Raw genomic sequence first — 24,094 nt, forward strand, 5'->3', positions numbered from 1 at the left:
GAAGTACCAAGGCTGCCATTTTTTTTGTCTGTTGAGACGTGCAAAGGGGCCATCAATCAACTTTTGATTCAACTAGCTATCTTACTGGAACTAAAGAAGTCGAACAAAATTGTTAATTTTAGTATTAGACTGAGGACACAATTTCAATGGATTACGAGTCATTTCAATCACAAGCAACTTCAATTTTGGCTATTGTTGTTGAAGCGTCCGTGGCAGAAATGTGCAGAGTTGAGCATGAAGCGTCAATCATGGCATCATGTAGTGAAATGTCTTGCACTGGAGATGATGGTGATCAAAATGTCAACACAGGGGTGGGTGTCTTCCTACGTAGCCAGTTAACTAGTTTGGACTCAGTTTGCATAACAGTACCTAATGTAGCCTATTCCAAGATGGCTAGTTGTTCATTAGCCTTACATCTTAACCTTCTGATGCTCAGTTAATACATTTCACTGGCCAAGTCGTAACTTCAGGGGTCAGGAGGACTCGACACTCACTGGTATGATGGCCAACAGCCCAAACTGGTTTTGGAACCACTGCTTTACTAGATGCCCCTAGTCCCCCCCAGATAACACACTAAAGATCAAACTGTGGGATATGGGGTGTTGTTTATTAGGATCAAACGGTTGGAGATGGGGTGTTGTTTATTAGGATCAAACGGTTGGAGATGGGCTTTAGTTTTGTAGGATCAAACTGGGAGATAAGTACATGATGTGGTTGTGATATTAGGTAGCCTAATATTGCTTCGCCACGATTTTCTTCCCATTTCCATCAGGCACGGCTTGTCTCCATCATGCACCTGTTGATGAAGGAAGCCATTCGAAAGTTATGTAGGTTATTCACAGAGTGTACTACAATTCTACAAAATGAAAATGAGACCCTGAAGAATAAACTGGAATTAATGGTGACACCACTGGAAAAGGGTGAGATCTGAAAAAGACTAATTATGTGTTGACCAAGAGTAATCAGTTTGGTTAGTTGGGAGTGTGTCTGAAATCCACAGGAAAAAAAAAAAATCTGAAATACAACGTTAAAATCTAAATAGTTAGAATACCATGCAGAGCATTCGATAAACTGGACTATGTAAACATATTAATCTGGTTTCATATGAAAGAGAAACCGGGTTGAAATAATTCCACTTATTTACATTTCTCTTTTAGGTTATGTTGTGTCTCCTGCCAGTGCAATGAAAGATGGGACTTCTGCATCATCAGAGGAAGACTGTGAGGTGGGTAGATTGTATTTCATCAAAACATGCCAAATGAAATCATTGTAATAGTACGTCTGTTTTTACTGTGTGTGTGTATTTGTCTATTGGCAGGAGGATGACTCAATCGACTGTTCCATCAAGGAGTGTGATATCTCAGGAATCAATGTGACATCAACCAGAGGAGAGGGTAAAACTCTTTGATTGTGTTCTCTCAGTAATTCTGCTCAGTATACATCTCAACTGTATTTAGATGCTTATTTTGCAATTGACCAGAGGTTTATGTGCCATTCTTTGTGTTTGCACTCCATTTGTCCTTAGGTCCTGCAGATGTTGATAATGCACGCAGAGTGAGTTCAGGCACAGACAGTGACCCCCCTGCAGGAGACCGAGAGGAAGTAAAAACAGAGCCCACATCAAGAGACCCGGAAATTGGCGTTGAACACATCCATGATGCTCTCACTGATGGCCCACTAGTCAAAACAGAGGACAATGGAACAAATGAAGAAGTTTCATCTGCTGATGTAACAGAAACCACAGAGCACAGCTGCCCCAGAACAAAGCAGATCTTTCCCAAAAGGAAGAAATCCTTTAACTGTGACCAGTGTGGGAGGCGTTTTCATCTGAGCAGCTTGCTGAAACAGCACAAGCGAGTTCACACGGGAGAGAAGCCTTTCTGTTGTGGCCAATGTGGAAAGAAGTTTATATACTTAACTTCTCTCAACAAGCATGTCTTGGGTCACTCAAAAGGGAGGACTTTTGTCTGCACAGTTTGCGGAAAGACGTTCCGTGAGGAGAGAGCACTAAAGTCCCACGAGTTTGTTCATTCAGAGGCAAAACCATTCAACTGTCTGACTTGTGGACAGGGTTTCACAACAAGAAACAGTCTTATGGTGCACCAGAGAATTCACACAGGTGAAAAACCATATAGCTGCACTATGTGTGGAAAGAGTTTTGCACAATCCAGTTACCTCACGACACATAAGAGAACACACTCCCTCGACAAGCCATTTAGGTGTGCTCAGTGTCAAAAGGGTTTCATGACTGAGCGGGCATTGAAATCTCACCAGGTAGTGCACACAGGACTGAAGGCATTTAAATGTGAGATATGCGGAAGCAGTTTTGGTCACGAGGTCAACCTTAAAAGACACAGTCTGATTCACACAGGGACTAAACCGTTCAGCTGTAAGGTGTGCAGAAAGCAGTTCAACCAATCCAGCACCCTCAAAGGACACATGCAGGTACACGAAGGATTGAAGCCCTTTATGTGTGACATTTGTGGAAGAACATTTGTATACAATTACGCTCTGAGAAACCACCAGCAGACACACATGGATGATGAAAAGAAGGACAAGCACAGGAAACCACAAAGTTGTGAGATATGTGGGAAGTGCTACAGCTCCATTGGGACGCTTAAAATACACCAGCTGCTTCACACAGGTGAGAAGCCATTTGTTTGCTCCACATGTGGGAAAACCTTCACCCAGCGAGCTGCTTGTGTCATACATCAGAAGGTTCACACTGGAGAGAAGTCTCACATGTGCAGCGTGTGTGGGAAGAGCTTCAGTTTGCCAAACAGTCTTCGACTACATGAACGAATTCACACGGGCGAGAAACCTTACACATGTGAAACTTGTGGGATGACCTTCCGTATCAGCGGTAACCTTAAAAGGCATATGCGTGTTCATACAGGAGAGAGGCCCTTTAGCTGTGAAGTATGTGGGAAAATGTTCAGCCAAGCTAATAATGTCAAAGCTCACATGCAGGTGCACAAAGCAGAAAAGCCATACTCATGTGACAATTGTGGAAAAAGCTTTGCCTATGTAAGAAATTTCAAGGAACACAAGTGTGTCAGTAGATAACCATTTGCAGCACTGTGAGGATTGTATCAGAAAATGTGTAGTTTGGGGTGCCTACATGGTTGACAAGAGGATCAACTTTTATTATTATTATTATTAAGAGAGTGGGCATTAAAAATGAAATCTCTTAGTTTTAGGGTTGATGATGCTGTAAACTGATATCTGGGCATTTGTTGAGCAGGATGATGACATGGTCTCAGTATTATCATTCCAAGTTATTTATTTGTAGCAAAACTTATTTTGTTCTTTTAGCACTTTTATCAAATTGCATAAGCTTTTTCTTTAATGGACAGATAGAAATGTACTGGGGGAGGGGTGGTCCAAAATAAGGGAGGGTTGTCAATTAAATTGTTTTGCTTTGGGGAGGGTTGTGTGGGTTTTTTTATTGGGCAAAGGGGAGGGTAGTGTGGTTTTTTTTTTGGGGGGGGGGGGGGGGGGGGTGGCTTGTGGAAGAACATTTGATATTACACTAATAAACTTTTTAAATGTTTGTGAAGGTTTGGTATGATGTGGCTATAATTACGCTTTAGCTACTGCAAGCCTATGATATGAAGGCAGTGCGCCCCGGAGCTCCAACTGACTGACAGTTCAACTTGAGGTGAGGAGGTCTATTTCAGGTCTACCAGAGTTTACTCCTATAATCTAACAATATAATGCTTATCTTAATAAAAAAATATTCTGATTGAAAATCTACAAATTAGCCTCCGTCTGTACATCTATAGCTGCATAGCAGACGCTATAGCCTACAAAGAAATACATTGTGAAGCATTTGCGAGTGCGACACACTAGGCTGGTAGGAGAGTCAGGGACATTAAATGCTGAGCTTTTAAAAAACATTTTGTTGTATTAAATCATTATAGTCTATAAATTGCGCATATAGGCTTTGAGTTACTTATAATTAAATACAAATTAAACTGACTTTGAATACATTTTTAGAAACACCAGTTTGGCCACAGTCTGGCTTTAGGATCATGCAATGGTGCTGGGAGAGGATGCCAGCATCGAAGAATATCCTCTCCGCTCTTGCAGAGCTACTGGGGTTGCAAAACACTCTTTTGGCTACTCTTGCCAGGCTGGGCAGGGATGCAGAGTTTAAAAAATATATACACTGCTCAAAAAAATAAAGGGAACACTTAAACAACACAATGTAACTCCAAGTCAATCACACTTCTGTGAAATCAAATTGTCCACTTAGGAAGCAACACTGATTGACAAATTTCACATGCTGTTGTGCAAATGGAATAGACAACAGGTTGAAATTATAGGCAATTAGCAAGACTCCCCCAATAAAGGAGTGGTTTTGCAGGTGGGGACCACAGACCACTTCTCAGTTCCTATGCTTCCTGGCTGATGTTTTGGTCACTTTTGAATGCTGGCGGTGCTTTCACTCTAGTGGTAGCATGAGACGGAGTCTACAACCCACACAAGTGGCTCAGGTAGTGCAGTTCATCCAGGATGGCCCACAATGTGAGCTGTGGCAAGAAGGTTTGCTGTGTCTGTCAGCGTAGTGTCCAGAGCATGGAGGCGCTACCAGGAGACAGGCCAGTACATCAGGAGACGTGGAGGAGGCCGTAGGAGGGCAACAACCCAGCAGCAGGACCACTACCTCTGCCTTTGTGCAAGGAGGAGCAGGAGGAGCACAGCCAGAGCCCTGCAAAATGACCTCCAGCAGGCCACAAATGTGCATGTGTCTGCTCAAACGGTCAGAAACAGACTCCATGAGGGTGGTATGAGGGCCCGATGTCCACAGGTGGGGGTTGTGCTTACAGCCCATCACCGTGCAGGACGTTTGGCATTTGCCAGAGAACACCAAGATTGGCAAATTTGCCACTGGCGCCCTGTGCTCTTCACAGATGAAAGCAGGTTCACACTGAGCACATGTGACAGACATGACAGAGTCTGGAGACGCTGTGGAGAACATTCTGCTGCCTGCAACATCCTCCAGCATGACCGGTTTGGCGGTGGGTCAGTCATGGTGTGGGGTGGCATTTCTATGGGGGGCTCGCCAGAGGTAGCCTGACTGCCATTAGGTACCGAGATGAGATCCTCAGACCCCTTGTGAGACCATATTCTGGTGCGGTTGGCCCTGGGTTCCTCCTAATGCAAGACAATGCTAGACCTCATGTGGCTGGAGTGTGTCAGCAGTTCCTGCAAGAGGAAGGCATTGATGCTATGGACTGGCCCGCCCGTTCCCCAGACCTGAATCCAATTAAGCACATCTGGGACATCATGTCTCACTTCATCCACCAACGCCACGCTGCACCACAGACTGTCCAGGAGTTGGCGGATGCTTTAGTTCAGGTCTGGGAGGAGATCCCTCAGGAGACCATCTGCCACCTCATCAGGAGCATGCCCAGGCATTGTAGGGAGGTCATACAGGCACGTGGAGGCCACATACACTACTGAGCCTCATTTTGACTTGTTTTAAGAACATTACATCAAAGTTGGATCAGCCTGTAGTGTGGTTTTCCACTTTAATTTGGAGTGTGACTCCAAATCCAGACCTCCATGGGTTGATGAATTTGATTTCCATTGATAATTTTTGTGTGATTTTGTTGTCAGCACATTCAACTATGTAAAGAAAAAAGTATTTATTAAGAATATTTCATTCATTCAGATCTAGGATGTGTTATTTTAGTGTTCCCTTTATTTTTTTGAGCACTGTATATAGGACACACCTACTCATTCAATGGTTTTTCTTTATTTTGCCTATTTTCTACATTGTAGAATAATAGTTAAGACATCAAAACTGTTAAATAACACATATGGAATCATTTAGTAAGCAAAAAAGTGTTAAACAAATCAAAATGTTATATTTGAGATTCTTCAAAGTAGCCACATTTTGCCTTGATGACAGCTGTGCACACTCTTGGAATTCTCTCAACCTGCTTCATGAGGTAATCACCTGGAATGCATTTCAATTAGCAGGTGTGCCTCGTTCATTTGTGAAATGTCTTTCCTTAATGCGTTTGAGCCAGTCAGTTGTGTTGTGACAAGGTAGGGTTGGTATACAGAAAATAGCCCTATTTGGTAAAAGACCAAGTCCATATCATGGCAAGAACAGCTCAAATAAGCAAAGAGAAATGACAGTCCAACATTACTTTAAGACATGAAGGTCAGTCAATTCTGAACATTTCAAGAACTTTGAATGCTTCACAGAGTTCAAGTAACAGACACATCTCAAAATCAACTGTTCAGAGGAGACTGTGCGAATCAAGCCTTCGTGGTCGAATTGCTGCAAAGAAACCACTACTTGGCTTGGGCCAAGAAACACGAGCAATGGACATTAGATCGGTGGAAATCTGTCCTTTGGTTTGATGAGTCTAAAGCTCGTTGTCTTTGGGAAACGCAGAGTAGGTGAATGGATGATCTCCACGTGTGTGGTTCCCACCGTGAAGCATGGAGGAGGAGGTGTGATGGTGTGGGGGTGCTTTGCTGGTAAGGCTGTCAGTGATTTATTTAGAATTGAAGGCACACTTAACCAGCATGGTTACCACAGCATTCTGCAGTGATACACCATCCCATCTGGTTTGCGCTTTGTGGGACTATCATTTGATTTTCAACAGGACAATGACCCAACACACCTCCAGGCTGTGTAAGAGCTATTTGACCAAGAAGGAGAGTTATTGATTGCTGCATCAGATAATCTGGCCTCCACAATGACCAGACCTCAATCCAATTGAGATGGTTTGGGATGAGTTGGATCGCAGAGTGATGGAAAAGCAGCCAACAAGTGCTCAGCATATGTGGGACCTCATTCAAGGCTGTTGGAAAAGCATTCCAGGTGAAGCTCGTTGAGAAATCCAAGAGTGTGCAAAGCACTCATCAAGGCAAAGGGTGGCTACTTTGAAGATTCTCAAATAAAATATATTTTGATTTGTTTAACACTTTTTTGGTTACTACATGATTCCATATGTGTTATTTCATAGTTTTGATGTCTTCACTATTATTCTACAATGTATAAAATAGTAAAAATAAAGAAAAACCATTGAATGAGTAGGTGTGTCCAAACTTTTGACTGGTACTGTATACATACAGTGCCTTCGGAAACTCTTCAGACCCCTTAACTTTTTCCACATTTTGTTACGTTACAGCCTTATTCTAAAATAGATTAAATTTAAAAAATCCTCATCAATCTACTCAACATACCTCATAATGATGAAGCAAGAACAGGTTTTTAGACATTTTCGCAAAATATAAAACAGAAATACCTTGTTTACATAAGTATTCAGACCCTTTGCTATAAGACTCAAAATGTAGCTCAAATGAGAACACAGTGGCATCCATCATTCTTAAATGTAAAAGTTTGGAACCACCACGTCTCTTCCTAGAGTTGGCCGCCCGGCCAAACTGAGCAATCGCAGGAGAAGAGCCTTGGTCATGCAGGTGACCAAGAACCCGATGGTCACTCTGACAAATTTCCTCTGTGGAGATGGAAGAACCTTCCAGGAGGACAACCATCTCTGCAGCACTCCACCAATCAGGCTTTTATGGTAGAGTGGCCAGGCGGAAGCCGCTCCTCAGTAAAAGGCACATGAAGCCCACTTGGAGTTTGCCAAAAGGCACCTAAAGGACTCTGGCCTCTGTATTCTCTGGTCTGGTGAAACCAAGATGGAACTCTTTTGCCTGAATGCCAAGCGTCACATCTGGAGGAAACCTGGCGACATCTCTACGGTGAAGCATGGTGGTGGCAGCATCATGCTGTGTGGACGTTTTCAGCAGCAGGGACTGGGAGACTAGTCAGGATTGAGGGAAAGATGAACCGAGCAAAGTACAGAGAGATCCTTGATGAAAACCGGCTCCAGATTGCTCAGGACCTCAGATTGGGGTGAAGGTTCACCTTCCAATAGGACAACGACCCTAAGCACACAGCCAAGACAATGCAGGAGTGACTTCGGGACAAGTCTCTGAATGTCCATGAGTGGCCCAGCCAGAGCCCGAACTTGAACCTGATCGGAAATACCTGGAGAGACCTGCAAATAGCTGTGCAGCGATGCTCCTCATCCAACTTGACAGAGCTTGAGAGGATCTGCAGAGAAGAATGGAAGAAACTCCCCAAATGCAGGTGTGCCAAGCTTGTAGCGTCATACACAAGAAGACCCTAGGCTGTAATTGCTACCTAAGGTGCTTCAACAAAGTATTGAGTAAAGGGTGTGAATACTCATGTAAATGTGATGTTTCAGTTTTTTACTTGTAATATATTTGCAAAAATGTCAAATAATCTGTATTTGCTTTGTCATTATGTGGTATTGTGTGTAGATTGATGAGGGGGGGAAACTATTTAATCCATTTTAGAATAAGGCTGTAATGTAACAACATTTTGAAAAAGTCAAGGGGTCTGAATCCTTTCTGAATGCACTGTATGTATTATTTTAACTGACAAATAAAATGTATCATTTAATCCAAACTGTGCAGCAGCCAACTGATGAATGAAAAGAGACATCTGTTACAAAACACCAAGTTTAAAGACATTCGGAGATTGTCAAGCCTTCAATACTGGGTAAGCCTACAAGGTAGGGAGGGATGTATTTTCCATTTGTTGAGATTGACATAATCTATTTATTTTGGTGTTAAAAATGCAAGCCATGATATTGAAGTGCTCTAAGTAGGCGGTATACTTTGTTTATTGGTTGTGTGGTGCATTGGCACAGAAACCTGTTGGTTGGAGAATTTGTTGCATAAGTTTTATAGAATTATAAATATGGCATCAAAATGTACATCTGATTTCCCCCTAGCTGATCATTGTCTCTAGCCGGCTCTGATCGTGAAGTAATAAAACAGGCAGGGAGAGTCTCGTCTGCGGTGGACGGCGAACCCTCAACCTTCAAGCCCCTAGCCCTGTGTGGCATTGATAGTGCCACAAAAGCATGTTATATCCACATTTATAAAGACATGGTCGCTACAGTTATTGTTAATTTTGGTCGTAAACATTCTTTTGAGCTAATTCTATGAAGTGGGAGGGTGTTCCATTTATTTTGCAGTACAAGGGGAGGGGGGTGCATCATTTTTTTATGGCATCTTGGGTTGGACAATCCCCCCCCCCCCCCCCCCCCCACACACACAGTAAATGTCTATCTGTCCCTAACCTACATTAACATTCCCTACACACCTGCAAAGCAATCCCTAGATTCTTTGGATGTGCAAGTACATTTCACTTATGTCAAAATAAACATTTCCGTTGGCAGGAGACTGGGTGATGACTGATGACTTTTTGATGCATTTGTTTGTAATGATTTCTGCGATTTTTGTAGTGTACGAAATATTTTTCTGTAACACAAACATCACTCTTTCCCATATAGCTAATTTATAAGTGAAAACAAAGTTACTTTTATTTTGAAACATTAAAAACGGTTGTCACAACACACCACAGCCACAAAGTCATAAACCCCGCCCATTTGTACAATTTATCTTCTTGAGTTTTTAAACTTAACCACACACTGCTAACTCAATGCCTAACCCTAACCTAAAATTAAGACCAAAAAGCAAATGTTAATTTTTATGAATTTTTATGATATAGCCACTCTGACTTTGTGGTTGCAGTAACTCGTGGAAACCAATAAAAAAAAAACATACCTCGACCCGGAAGAACATGTGACCTATGCCGGTCGAGTTGTTTCAGGTCAGTCGGACAACAACACTGCTAACAGCACTAGCTACACTTATTTTGTAGCTAACGTGACATAGCGCTAGGCCAACTTGGCCAATAGCGCGTATTTACGAAGATTTGTAAGTGCGTTGTGATTTTGACAAAAATGTCAGTTTTGCAAGGGCAGATTGACTCCATTTTGGAGATAATGGTTAGAGCGACTGTTACAGAAATTAGCAAAGTTATCGAGGGTTCTGCCTCGTCTGAAGTGCCAACAACGGGAGATAACGCGAATGAAGCCCCAAACGAACAGGTATATCTGCTGATTATGTAAAGTAAGGCATTTTGTAAACTAGTCCGCTATTTAATTGCACCGATGTAACAGCCTCCACTCCACTCTGGGGCGCAATCATTACGCCCAAACCGTTTACTCCAAACGGAAAACGCATACGAGAGTTTCTATTGGACAAATTCAAGAAGAGACCTACCCATTTCGTTCGGGTTGGTTCTGCGTTATGCAAAACTCGTTCCGCCATTTCATAGTTCGCCTAGTTTTAGTTTGTACCAAAATAATTAAGTATAGACTTTATTTATTTTATTTTATTTCACCTTTATTTAACCAGGTAGGCTAGTTGAGAACAAGTTCTCATTTGCAACTGCGACCTGGCCAAGATAAAGCATAACAGTGTGAAGAGACAACACAGAGTTACACATGGAGTAAACAATTAACAAGTCAATAACACAGTAGAAAAAAAAGAGTCTATATACATTGTGTGCAAAAGGCATGAGGTAGGCGAATAATTACAATTTTGCAGATTAACACTGGAGTGATAAATGATCGGATGGTCATGTACAGGTAGAGATATTGGTGTGCAGAAAAGTAAATAAATAAAAACAGTATGGGGATGAGGTAGGTAAAATTGGGTGGGCTATTTACCGATAGACTATGTACAGCTGCAGCGATCGGTTAGCTGCTCAGATAGCAGATGTTTGAAGTTGGTGAGGGAGATAAAAGTCTCCAACTTCAGCGATTTTTGCAATTTGTTCCAGTCACAGGCAGCAGAGAACTGGAACGAAAGGTGGCCAAATGAGGTGTCTTAGGGATGATCAGTGAGCTACACCTGCTGGAGCGCGTGCTACGGGTGGGTGTTGCCATCGTGACCAGTGAACTGAGATAAGGCGGAGCTTTACCTAGCATGGACTTGTAGATGACCTGGAGCCAGTGGGTCTGGCGACGAATATGTAGCGAGGGCCAGCCGACTAGAGCATACAGGTCGCAGTGGTGGGTGGTATAAGGTGCTTTAGTAACAAAACGGATGGCACTGTGATAAACTGCATCCAGTTTGCTGAGTAGAGTGTTGGAAGCTATTTTGTAGATGACATCGCCGAAGTCGAGGATCGGTAGGATAGTCAGTTTTACTAGGGTAAGTTTGGCGGCGTGAGTGAAGGAGGCTTTGTTGCGGAATAGAAAGCCGACTCTAGATTTGATTTTAGATTGGAGATGTTTGATATGAGTCTGGAAGGAGAGTTTACAGTCTAGCCAGACACCTAGGTACTTACTATACTTGCTTGTTTGTAGAGAATCAAAATCATTGTGCCATCTATACCGCTGTGAAATCTCTTCCATAACCAAAAATATTGTGATTACCAGTGGTATAAAGTACTTAAATAGTACTTTAAAGTATTTTTACTTAAGTCTTTTTTGGGGTTATCTGTACTTAACAATTTATATTTTTGACAACTTTTACTTCACTATATTCCTAAAGAAAATAATGTATATTGGTGTCCTTTAGGACCATGCGGACGCCTCCGAGCGGTCGGGTAGGCTGTCTGGAGTGTTTTATCTGACTGGATTTAGGGATAGGCGTCCAGTTAATGGGACAGTTGTAAATCATGCAGCACCTTTTGTGACAATCACATATTTAGAGAAACAACAAATGTCGGTACATATGTGTCTTATATCGGCTGAAAGCTTGAAATTCTTTATTAATTAATATAACTGCACTGTCCAATTTTCAGTAGCTATTACTGCTAACAAATGCCATGCTATTGTTTGAGGAGAGCTCCTAACAACAAAACACTTATTTTCAAATGTTTACTTACATTCTGAAATCTTGCTCTGATTTATCATCCAAAGGGTCTCAGAGATAACATTAAGTGTCGTTTTGTTAGATAAAATCATTTTTCATATCCTAAAAAGGTCCATGTAGCATCGAGTTTGTATTTCCACTCGTTCAATTTGCAAAGAAAGGAATCTGTGAAAATCTAACCCTAAATGTTGTTTCAACCAGTCAAATCACATTCATATGTATTCCTCAGAGATCCTAGAACGTAACCAGACTTCACTATATCATTAAGGGTGTAGTATATCCTATAGGACACCAAATTTGGTCAGAGAGCGACACCTTTATGTCACGCCGATGATGCGGCCGGTCTTCATTTGATCTACAGTATCTTTGTCAAATAACTGTAGATGCTAACCTTTTGCGACAGCATGCCCTTTCCTTTTGGACAAAAATTATACAGTTAGGCATCCCGGGTGGCGCAGTGGTCTAAGGCAGTGCTAGCTGTGCCACCAGAGACTCTGGGTTCAAGCTCAGGCTCTGTCGCAGCCGGCCGTGACTGAGAGGCCCATGCGGTGGCGCACAATTGGCCTAGCGTCGTCCGGGTTAGGGAGGGTTTGGCCGGCAGGGATATCCTTCTCTCATCGGGCACTAGCGACTCCTGTGGCGGGCCGGGCGCAGTGCACACTGACCAGGTCGCTAGGTGTACTGTGTTTCCTCCGAGACATTGGTGCGGCTGGCTTCCGGGTTGGATGTGCGCTGTGTTAAGAAGCAGTGCGGTTGGGTTGTGTTCTCGACCTTCGCCTTTCCCGAGTCCATACGGGAGTTGCAGCGATGAGACAAGATAGTAACTAATAATAATTGGATACCACAAAATGGTCAGAAAAGTCAGAAGTTTACATACACCTTAGCCAACTACATTTAAATTGAGTTTTTCACAATTCCTGACATTTAATCCTAGTAAAAAATCCCTGTCCCTGTCAGTTAGGATCACCACTATATTTTTATTTTAAGATTGTGAAATGTCAGAATGATAGTAGAGTGATCTATTTCAGCTTGTATTTCTTTCATCACATTCCAACTCGGTCAGAAGTTGACATACACTCAATTAGTATTTGGTTGCATTGCCTTTAAATTGTTGGTTCAAACGCTTCAGGTAGCCTTCCACATGCTTCCCACAATAAATGTTTAAAGTCATGCCCCTCTCCATCCTTGACTATTCCTTAAGTCTATTAAACACACTGTCGTTGTTCACAAACAGAACTGGTATTATAACCAGTTTTAGGTGGACGCGTCGTTTTAAGTGTTTTTTTTGCCTCTCCTCCCGACGGTAGGGCCTGCGCCCCTCCCAATAGTTGAAGGTGCAATGTCCAGTTGATAATCACCCAGATAATTGCCTCAACTGAACCTAAACTATACCAAAACTAATTTCACACTTATCACAACAGATCAAATAAATGAAGTAAAGTGTGATGGGGAGAATCGGTGATTGAGAGGACACGGACACATAATTATGTAATCACCTATTGTGAATGAAGATCAGGACTGGCCATTCTATTGTATTAATCTATTCTAATTATAATCAGTCCCCCGAATCCAAGCAGTCCTATCAGTTTACTCTGGCCTACTTGGGGTAAACAGTCAGTGAGGGCGTACATCATTTACAATGGCAAGAAGCTCAAGACAAATGGATGGACATGCTGTGTTAAGCGTTGCTACCAAATCTGAATGAAAATGACTGATGGTGGGGAAGAAATTAATCTCGATGACATCTGATTATCAGCACAAAACGTTGTAACGGAGAGCAGTCCCTAAAAAAACATTTGCAACAAACTCATCAGCTTTCGTTGTTTATGTGCATGCTTTAACTGATGCCATTGCGTGAAGAAGCACACCATGTATGCCCGAGCTGACAACAATAGACTATTACTGACTGCTGTCATATCAACACATATATTAGTTAAAAAGCCATTATTGCTTTTGTGCAGATGTTCCATATTTATCAAGCACACCTGACACTTATAATGATGTTTAGGCTACTGATGTTTTCGTCATTCTACCGCATATGTTGCTGGCAGTGGTTGGGGTATTTTTATTTGGTTATAAAAAGTTATCTGTTACTTTCATTCCACATGCTTTCTTTTTCATAGTTATAAAAAAGGCACTCTATGTACAATTGATTGAAACCTTGTGCGTTTTTTAATTATTAAATTTTGTGTTGAAATGTATCCTACAGTAACAAACTAATAAATGCTTTTGTGTTATTTGAGACCTTCATGGACACAACCAAATGATTATTTTTGAATTGGGTATATGAAATGTATTAATTACACTGCTAGAATGTTGCAGTCAGAATGACTGCTCATTAGCTTGAAGGGGGGGGGGGGGGTCCCTCAAGGCCCAATGGTTCTAGGAGGTCCCATGAAAAAACAACATGCCCCCTATGGAAATGAAATGCCCGCCAACTGATTAGTTCTGGTGCCGGCCCAGCCTTAGCCTGGAGACCTGACATTTGAATGTCATTACATTCAGCATCGGGCGTAAATGAGTGTTTGGATCAGCAACGTTTCCTCTCACAACCTCTACAAGCCGGAATGTGAAATAAAATGACTTACTTTGAACTTACTTTACCAGTTGTCTGTGTGGTTGGTCCTTTTGCAGGTGGGAATGTGTGACAATATATCCACAGGAAGGTATAATTAAATCAACTTTTCAAAGCGCTGGTAGTGCGTTCAGATGTCTATCACCTGATGTATTAGCACTAGATGATAATATAATGCATGCATACTTGCCAAGCTCATAAATGTGTTTACACATTCTGCGCATGCTTCATGTGATAGAAATCTTAACACACTACCAGTGCTTTGAAAAGTTGATTTAATTATACCTTCCTGTGAATATATTGTCTCACATTCCTATCTGCAAAAGGACCAACCGCACAGACAACTGGTAACGTTAAAATATCATTTCATTCAACATTTTGACTTGTAGAGGTCGAGAGGAAACCTTCCTGATCCAAACGCTCAATTAAATGAAATTCAGCTTTGGGTTTTTAGGCTACCCATCCCTGACCTAGGGTATGTGTTCTACGTCTGGTTAATTTAGCTAATACATTACGCTAGTACTTACCACAGGGTTGGCTCAACTGGAAACATGTTTGTATAATTTAGATCTGCAAGCATTTAGCTTAATCGACAGAAATACTTGTCAGAGACGTTTATAATGGAAGCTAGCTAGTTGAGTAAACTGAAGTTTGTTCTGTATGCCCTAAACTTGCTTTTGCTCATTTCACTCAGTTGACCCAGTTGACATCATTCATGGAGATACTGGCAAAGGAGGCTGTGGACCAAATCTGCAAGCTATTCAACGAGTGCTCCTCCATTCTGCATCTGGAAGTGTCTCGGAGTCAAACTGAGAATGAGGACTTGAAGAAGAGGCTAGATGCGGTTGAGACCAAACTGAGGACTGTCTTAGAAGGGAGTGGAGGACAAGAGAACACATCAGCCAATGGCTGCTGCAGTGAAGTCAAGATCATCCACCAGTTAAAAGGCACACACCCAGGTGAGAGTTGGCATTATTTCAGGGAAGCCATCAATCTGGTTTTAGATTGCTTTGTTACACTGTTACTAAAACCAGTGCTTTTGAATTAAATTCAAACCTTTTTGATTTTGACTGCAATCTTTTTCAGGCGTATGCGCTGGTGATGCAGAAGTGAAACGATCCCCCATCCTCCACCTGTGGAAAGGGAGACTTCCCTCAACTGTAAACGAGGTAGGCTTATTTGCCTAACTGACAATATTCTGTGGGAAGTTTAGATCTTGGAAAGCTGTCTGGAATTACTAGGGTGTACAGAACGTAATAACTTATTTACTTGTCTGTATCATTATACACCATTTGGTACCAGGTAGTTACCAATTGTATTTAATTATTGGAAGTGAGTACAAGAAGCATTTGATCCCTTTGTGAAGATTTCTGTTGTTTTATGATATTATATGGATATATAGGTATAGATATACAGTACCAGTGAAAAGTTTGGACACACCTACTCATTCAAAGGGTTTTCTTTATTTGACTATTTTCTACATTGTAGAATAATAGTGAACACATCAAAACTATGAAATAACACATATGGAATCATGTAGTAACCAGAAAAGTGTAAAACAAATCCAAATATATTTGAGATTCTTCAAATTAGCCACCCTTTGCCTTGATAACAGCTTTGCACACTCTTGGCATTCTCTCAACCGGCTTCACCTGCAATGCTTTTCCAAGAGTCTTGAAGGAGTTCCCACATGCTGAGAACTTGTTGGCTGCTTTTCCTTCACTCTGCAGTCCAACTCATCCCAAACCATCTCAATTAGGTTGAGATAGGTTGATTGTGAAGGTCAGGTCATCTGATGCAGCTCTCCAGCGGTCCTCATGGGAGCCAGTTTCACCATAGCGCTTGATGTTTTTTGCGACTGCACTTGAAGAAACTTTAAAAGTTCTTGAAATTTTCCGCATTGACTGACCTTCAAATCTTAAAGTAATGTTGGACTGTCGTTTCTCTTTGCTTATTTGAGCTGTTCTTGCCATAATATGGACCTGGTCTTTTACCAAATAGGGCCATCTTATGTATATCACCCCTACTTGTCACAACACAACTTATTGGCTCAAATGCATTAAGAAGGAAAGAAATTCCACAATTAACTTTTAACAAGGCACAGCTGTTAATTGAAATGCATTCCAGGGTCCTCATGAAGCTGGTTGAGAGAATGCCAAGAGTGTGCAAAGCTGTCATCAAGGCAAAGGGTGGCTACTTTGAAGAATATCAAATATAAAGTATATTTGGGTTTGTTTAACACTTTTTGGTTACTACATAATTCCATATGTGTTAGTTCATAGCTTGTAGAATAATAGTGAAGAAATCAATGTAGAAAATAGTAAAAATAAAGAAATACCCTTGAATGAGTAGGTGTGTCCAAACTTTTGATTGGTACTGTAGATAGAAATAGATGGGTCTCTAAACCTGCGTTCCATTAAATCACTTTCCCTCTCATCTCAGCACTCCAACATGGAGGAAACGATCGAGTCAGTTATTATCAAAGAAGAAGGCTTAGAAGATTACTTGTACAGTAGCACCTCAGACCCAAGTTCTTTTTTAGAGAGCCATGCCCAGGAGTTGAGTGACCCAGAGAACCCCTCAGAGGACCCAACGGACAGAGGCGGCACCGCAGGGCCAAAGCATTTGAGAAAGCCAAAGATCACTGGGGCTCGTCAGGCAAGGCCCAAAAAGGAGAACCATCTTAGCTGCAAGCACTGCAGGAAGACATTCAGCAAACTGATCCAGCTGAAAGCTCACCAGGCGATCCATGCAGCAGCGGAGAAACCTTTTAACTGCAAACAGTGTGGCAGAGGTTTTTCCTTTAAACGCAGTTTGGATGCACACCAGCTGCTTCACACAGGAGAGAGACCACACACCTGTGGCGATTGTGGAAAAGCTTTCACCTTAAAGCAGCTACTCAAGAATCACCAGAGACTCCATGCAGGGTTGAGACCGTTCCGCTGCGACGAATGTGGCAAGAGCTTTAACCGGGCCCATGGTCTCAAGATGCACCAGATCGTCCACACAGGAGAGAGGAAATACAGCTGTGAGATCTGCAAGAAGAGTTTCAGCATACCAGGAAATCTCCACAGGCACCAGCGTATACACACCGGTGAGAAACCGTTCCGTTGCGATACGTGCGGGAAAAGCTTCAACCAGGCAGACACTCTGAAAGGACACCAGCGGATCCACACAGGAGAGAGGCCATTTACCTGTGAGACGTGTGGGAAGTGTTTCATTCAAAGAAGTGCTCTGAAAATGCACCAAAGAACCCACGCAGGAGAAAACGCCTTCCTCTGTGTGGTGTGCGGGACAGTACTGGCTTGCGTCAACTCTCTCAAAACACACCTTCAGGCTCACACAGCAGAGATGCCTTGTATTTGCTCAGTGTGCGGTAGTAGTCTCAGTTCATTCACTCACCTCAAATCACACCAGCAACTCCATACTATGGAGAAGCCGCACAGCTGTGGCCTATGCAACAAGAGCTTCAAGTCGGTCAGCTACCTGAACATACACATGAAAACTCACACTGGGGAAAGACCGTTCACCTGTGACGTGTGTGGAAGGATGTTCACTCAACACAGCAGCCTGAAAACCCACCAGGCTGTCCATACTGGGGAGAAACCTTTCAGCTGTGAAACGTGTGGGAAATGTTTCAGCAACACTGGGAACCTCAACAGGCACCAGCGGATACACACTGGAGAGAAGCCTTTTAGCTGTGACCTCTGTGGGAGGAGCTTCAACCAGGGCAACAGCCTCAAAGCCCACAAACAAATCCACACAGGGGAGAAACTATTCATGTGCGACAAATGCGGGAAGAGTTTTTCCTACCTGAGGAATCTGAAAGATCACAAGTGCTATTATATCTAAAACCAATAGGCATAGCCTCTTATTGCGATGGACCACACTTGGTTTGAACAATTGTCTCGGCATTAAAAATGCATTTATAGGTCAGTGAGTGGCATACTAACATAAGAAGTGTACTGATTAGATTGGTTGCCAAAAAAGCCTTTTTTTTCAAAGTATTTAATTTTGTATAACCAGTTGCCTTTGTGGGGTAGAAATACTTTGAGTGGATTGGCTGGTGGTCCAGTAACTGTTCAATGAAGCAGAGCCTAATTTATTTGAGAAGGATGTACATCTGTAACCTTTCTTGTCTTGTGTACCTTTTATTACTGTTATCTCGTATTTGTGTGCCAATGGTAAATAAAACTCCTGAAATTAGTCCTTTGTTGGTGTGGGTGTTTGTTGCTATCCGTGCATATAGTCCCTCTAACAGCTGCAACATAACATTAATGCAAATGATCGAGTGCCTATAGGTTGGTGTCCCTCTATGGCGCCTTGTATGAAGTGCCTCAGATGAGACTGATAAGACTCGTATGGATATTACATAACAAGGAGAAACAACAGGAAAATAAACCTGTATTTCAGTCCATTTTTGGCACCGAAATAGCAGATCATCCATTTCACATTAAATTAATTAGAATAGTGTCGATGCATGAATTCCTCCGAGAACAGATTCTTGACTGTGGACTTGTGGTGTGCCGCCCATCTACATGTCTGCATTACCAGTAACTGTGTTCCCAAGCCATACCTCAGCCAATGTCACGATGATAGAACTGTGCAACGCTCTCTTCCCTTCCAACAGAAAAGTACAGTAGATATGAGCCAGTTTCCTGAATGGAGCCAAACAAGTTTTTTTTAAATCTATGAATAAGCTAAGGCAACACTGTTGGTGATGTCAAAGGAAGTGTACATGTGACCAGAAGATGATTATCTTCCGCACTAATAGAAGTTCATGTGCTGTGGTAGAATGAAATGGTTCTGTATTATGCCTGCATATTCATAATTCATGTTGGGTTACCTTGGGCACTTCAAATATGCAAATCCTCATAGGGTAATCAATGAAAGATGGTCCTAATATTGTTGCACACTTCACATTGATTAATTCATTTAATATGTGGTTTTGGTGGTCTGCCTCGCACCCATCTATGGTCATCCTTCCCTCCAATCCTATTCCTGAAAATCACAAGTCTACATATGTTCCCTGTCAGTCACATTAATGGGTATGGCATAATGTCTATGTTTAGACCAAACTCACCAAAAATGAAGATCTTTAATTATTTTCCCCAATGTTCTCTGATGTACTCCATGCACATAATAGCAGAGAACTTGTCATATATATATATTAAGGGGAACTTCCTTGCCACTCTTCAGCAGCACCCCACCTAGAATGCAGTGCAGGAGGTGAGGGACCAGACCTTGTGTTCTGCTGTCGGGAGCCTGACCTGACCCTGTGTTCCACAGTTACCTACATGTCTTTCCATTTAGGGTTAATCACATTCAACCTCAAAAGGTTGACTCGAGGCTCACTCACGAATGCTCAGCAGTAATGCCCCTCAGCACTTGTAGGTTAATGTATCCTTGAATCTGCACAGTGGGTATGCAGTGATGTCTAGTGGCGTTTCGAAGAACAAGCAGTTGTATCTCTGAGTGTGCGACTGCATGTCTTGAGTTGGAAAGAGTATGTTTTGTATCCATGGATGGGTGTTTAGTCATAGATTATAGAGTAAATGCCTCAAGTTTATTAACTCTGAGCAACACTCCTAGTCTAATTCACATGAAGATCACACATGGCAGATATTGTAACCCATCAAGAAATTAAATTAAATGATTTGTTTTATTTCAAAGAAAAGCATGAATTTTCAATCAAATATTTAACACCATTCCATGGTATTTTAATCTTTACACTATATCACTTACTCTTCACAATGCATGTGCAATAGACAGTTGCATGAAAGCATAACCATCTGAAAACAAGAAACAAAACCACAATGCTGAAACCGCAAAAGTACGTCAAAGAAAACCGCTAGCTAGAAGCCAAGCTGTAAGCACTGTCAGCATCTCTAGGGGAAGTTTGTGTCTGGGGAAGCATGCAAAGCTCACACAGGGCTTTAAAAGGTGTGCAGGCTGTGAAATGGGTCGGTTGAGTGTGGAACACATGGGTTCGTCCTGTAACATCTGGGTGTTGTTGATGATCCAGTTACTGATGTACAGGATGGGTGATCTGCAAGAGCAGTCCCAGGGGTTCCCCTCCAGGTGGAGGGCCTTCAGGCTCTGCAAAGGCTCCAGTGTCCCATTCAAAAGAGTACTGAGGCGGTTTGATTTCAGGTGAAGTTTCTGGAGACGGTGAGGGCCTTGAAACATGTCAGGGTGTAGCTGTTCTATCTGGTTGTTGTCTAAGTCAAGCTCCTGTAAGTTGGCCAGGGGTGTGAAGACTTGAGGGTGCAAGGCCACCAAGCGGTTGTTCTGGAGAAGGAGTCTACGTAGGTCATCCAGGGAGTCGAAGGTTGCATGTGGGAGATCACGGAGCTGATTGAAGCTGAGATGAAGCTCCTTTAGTGTACCTAACCCATCAAAGCCTGCAGGAGTCAGTGCTGTGAGGCGGTTGTTATCCAAATCCAGCATCTTGAGGCTGCGAAGCTCAGAAAATATGCCTGTGGGAAGATCTTCGATCAGGTTTTCATTCAGCAGGAGCTCTCTCAGGTTTCCAAGGGTAGAAAACTGCTCAGGTTGAAGAGCTGTGAGACAGTTATTGGAAAGCTTCAGGGAGTGGAGTGTAGCCAGACCATGGAATATGGACTTAGGGAGAGACCTGAGGTGGTTATTGTTCAACTGTAGCTCCCTGAGTCTCTTGGTCTTGTGGAATAGGCCTCTGGGAATCTTGCTTATTGCGTTGTTGTCCAGGTAGAGTGTCCGTAGCCTTCTCAGTCTGGAGAACAAGGCATTGTGGAAGTCAGCTATCTGATTGTTGTCCAGCTGGAGTTCCCTTAGCTTAGACACCATGTGAAAGAGCCCTGGTGATATGTATGAGATATTGTTGCTGTCAAGTTGCAGCTCTCTCAGCATAGTTAGGTTGTGAAACAGGTTCTCTGGAAGGTATGTCAGCCTGTTGTGGTAGAGATCCAGGAGCTCCAGTCTGCATAGATATTGAAACACTTCAGAAGGAAGGGATTGGAGGTTATTGTAGCTCAGATCCAATTGACCGAGATGTGCTAGACCACTCAATGAGTCCTTAGCCATTATGCTCAGATGGTTATTATTCAAAACCAAAATCCTTAGATGGCTGAGCTCAGAGAAAGCATCTTCTGGTAAAAATGTGATGCTGTTCTTCTGGAGGTACAAGCTGTGCAGCTTTGACACATCCTTCAGGGCAGCAACGGGCACAGAATCTAACCTGTTTCCACTGAGGTCCAGATGACTCAGGTTAACTGCTCCACTGAATGTGCCATTCCCAATGCTAACCAAGTTGTTCTTAGACAAAATCAACTTTACCAATTTGGATGAATTCTCAAACACCCCTTCCTCAATCTCCACAATACTGTTGCTGCTCAGGTGAAGGTCAGTGAGTGCAGGGGCTCCACCCAGTGCCCCGTACTGCAGGCTGTTGATCTGGTTCAGTGTTAGAATGAGCGTCTTTAATTGACCAAGGCCTTGTAGGGATCCTGGTTGCAGGGCCTCCATGTTGTTCTCGCTGAGGTCCAGGAAGGTGAGTGCTGAGAGGCCTTGGAGCTGCCAAGGGCCCAATGAACCCAGGTAATTACCCCTGAGAAACAGCTTGACCAGGCTGCTCATGTTGGGCCAGATGAAGTTGGAAGTCAAGGAGACATTGAGACAGTTCTTGGTGAGATCCAGGAACTGCAGCTGCTCCAGTCCACTGGTGGGGAATGCCTCGATCAGGTTGTGGGCCATATAAAGCTCCTCAGTACCATCTGGGAGGTTAGGGAACTTCTTCAGCCTCTTGTCCGGGCAGCTGACTGTGACGTTGTCCAGACATTCACATGGTGAGGCAGGACAGGTAGCAGCTACTGAGATGAGTGCCATGATGACCGTACTTAAACTCACCAACATTGCGAGGAACTAATATTGATATGACAGGAAAAGAAATTGGGTCAATGTGAGATCTGAAACAAATATATGAAACTTCTGTTGTGACATAATTCCTGTTTACCAGTACACATCCTGCTCAACCGTGTCAATGTAATCTATGCCAATTCATTGTTCATTTCTTTGGATATTCAGTACAATGTCTTGTTAATTATGTGAAAATCTTGCGACACTACAAACTTGTTGGACGCATTTGCAGTTTGTTTTGTTTGTGTTTCAGATTATGCTGTGCCCAATAGAAATGAATGGTAAATAATGTATTGTGTCATTTCAGAATCACTTTTATTGTAAATGAGAATTTAATCTGTTTCAGAACACTTCTACATTCATGTGGATGTTACTGTGATTATGAATGAATCATGAATAATGATGAATGAAAAAGTTACAGGTGCAAAAAGATCATGCCTCCAAAACATTGGAGTTGGAGTACGAGTTGGAGTACGATATTTATGCTAGCATCCACATTTACAATACAAGTGAGTCCAAGATACATAAAGTGCTTTCATTTCTAAATGATAAAACAGATGAAAATACGCTCAAATGAAATGTGACATTCTGTACTGTACATAAATACTGTACTGAATGAAAACATTTGATCACAAATCCAAAATGCCGGAGTATAGAGCCAAATTAAAAGTTTGTCTATAAACATATCAGTACTGTGTAGCAATGAGTACAATATAATTACACTGTGCTTTCCAACTTATTCCAACTTAACAAATATACAGTTTCCCTGTCACTTATTATAAAATGGAACCCAACAGATTGCTTGGGAGTGACACCATCTGTCTTTACAGTAGATTCCCTTATATAAAATTCCATCATTAAAACTTTTATTGAGATTTAAGGGTCAACCTGCAGTTCAAACAATAACAAAGCGACACCCCGCCACTCTTTTGGTTAAAAGCTGAGGGATGGGGCTGCAGAAATGTAACACTCAAATTCATGGACATGGCTATGGATACAAGGAAAAGTATAGTTTAAACCATGTTTTGAGGCTTTACATTGTTAGTTTACAAGTACAATGTTTACTAACAAAGGAGTAAAACAAGCTTATATTTTTGGTTCTGATGGGGTACAACTGTTGAACTAAGCTTATGAGGCATCCATAAGTTATATTCTTCAAGAATCAATGGGTATAATATCATTAATTTTAAAGTCTAAAAATGAATGTTACAAGGCCAATTGCCCCTTTAAGGACTTGCATGTTTATCATATTTTAGTAATGACAAAAGTGTAAAATATGTGCATGCATTTCATTCTCACTTTGAAAGTAAGAGTAAATGCACAGTTGCATACAAATATTCAACCACATTTTTTATTCACTAATCATAAGTCAACTTACCTTTGAGGAGGATAGATTTGTGCTGCATGTGATTGTAGTGAAGTCATAATGGTGAAAGGCACTTGCTTTTAAAGGTGAGGGTTTTAGATGTCGGAAACTTTTTTCAGAATATTACAATTTGTCAGCACAAATGTTGTGGTTTAGAGCCCCTATCTGTGACATCAGATCAGTCTCATATTTGATTACCACAGAAAGCTAGGCAGGTGTCTAGAGGTGAGAGATGCATGTCAGTACCAAGAAAATGAAATAAACCACTTCAAAGCGTTGTCTGTGACTGCACTGCAATCAGTCTAGTCTGTGTCTAGGGTATACTGATAATATCTTGCTGTGTTTGATAATGTAGAACAGGTATTCCCAAACTGGGGTACGCGGAATGCCATCAGGGTATGCCAAGTAAAAATGTTATTCACATTTTTTTATTTATTAATTAATTAACATTTTCAAACAGTTCATTTATATTTTCCAACAGGGCTATACATCTGGGTGTGTCACGTTCTGACCTTTAT

General features: G+C 42.1%; 3 protein-coding genes across 3 annotated transcripts; 2 read left to right on the top strand and 1 right to left on the bottom strand.

Moving 5' to 3' along the window:
• On the top strand, positions 1–3,758 carry LOC109909021 (gastrula zinc finger protein XlCGF26.1). The gene is made up of 5 exons (XM_020507872.2): positions 1–311; positions 773–920; positions 1,158–1,225; positions 1,319–1,394; positions 1,526–3,758. The coding sequence occupies exons 1-5, from the start codon at positions 147–149 to the stop codon at positions 3,064–3,066; spliced, it is 1,998 nt and encodes a 665-aa protein (XP_020363461.1). The 5' UTR covers positions 1–146; the 3' UTR covers positions 3,067–3,758.
• A 5,881-nt stretch (positions 3,759–9,639) lies between these two features.
• LOC109909022 (gastrula zinc finger protein XlCGF26.1) lies at positions 9,640–18,520 on the top strand. Its single transcript, XM_020507874.2, has 4 exons — positions 9,640–9,962; positions 15,009–15,273; positions 15,401–15,483; positions 16,757–18,520. Exons 1-4 carry the CDS (start codon positions 9,816–9,818, stop codon positions 18,164–18,166), a joined length of 1,905 nt encoding a protein of 634 aa, XP_020363463.2. The 5' UTR covers positions 9,640–9,815; the 3' UTR covers positions 18,167–18,520.
• A 1,140-nt stretch (positions 18,521–19,660) lies between these two features.
• Positions 19,661–23,625, bottom strand: LOC109909583 (insulin-like growth factor-binding protein complex acid labile subunit). Its single transcript, XM_020508606.2, has 2 exons — positions 23,589–23,625; positions 19,661–22,216 (listed from the first exon to the last, which is right to left on the bottom strand). Exon 2 carries the CDS (start codon positions 22,205–22,207, stop codon positions 20,153–20,155), a length of 2,055 nt encoding a protein of 684 aa, XP_020364195.1. The 5' UTR covers positions 22,208–22,216; positions 23,589–23,625; the 3' UTR covers positions 19,661–20,152.
• Positions 23,626–24,094: the final 469 nt, after the last annotated feature.

Source organism: Oncorhynchus kisutch, linkage group LG18 (genome assembly GCF_002021735.2).
Source record: "Oncorhynchus kisutch isolate 150728-3 linkage group LG18, Okis_V2, whole genome shotgun sequence".
NCBI classification, from domain to species: Eukaryota; Metazoa; Chordata; class Actinopteri; order Salmoniformes; family Salmonidae; genus Oncorhynchus; species Oncorhynchus kisutch.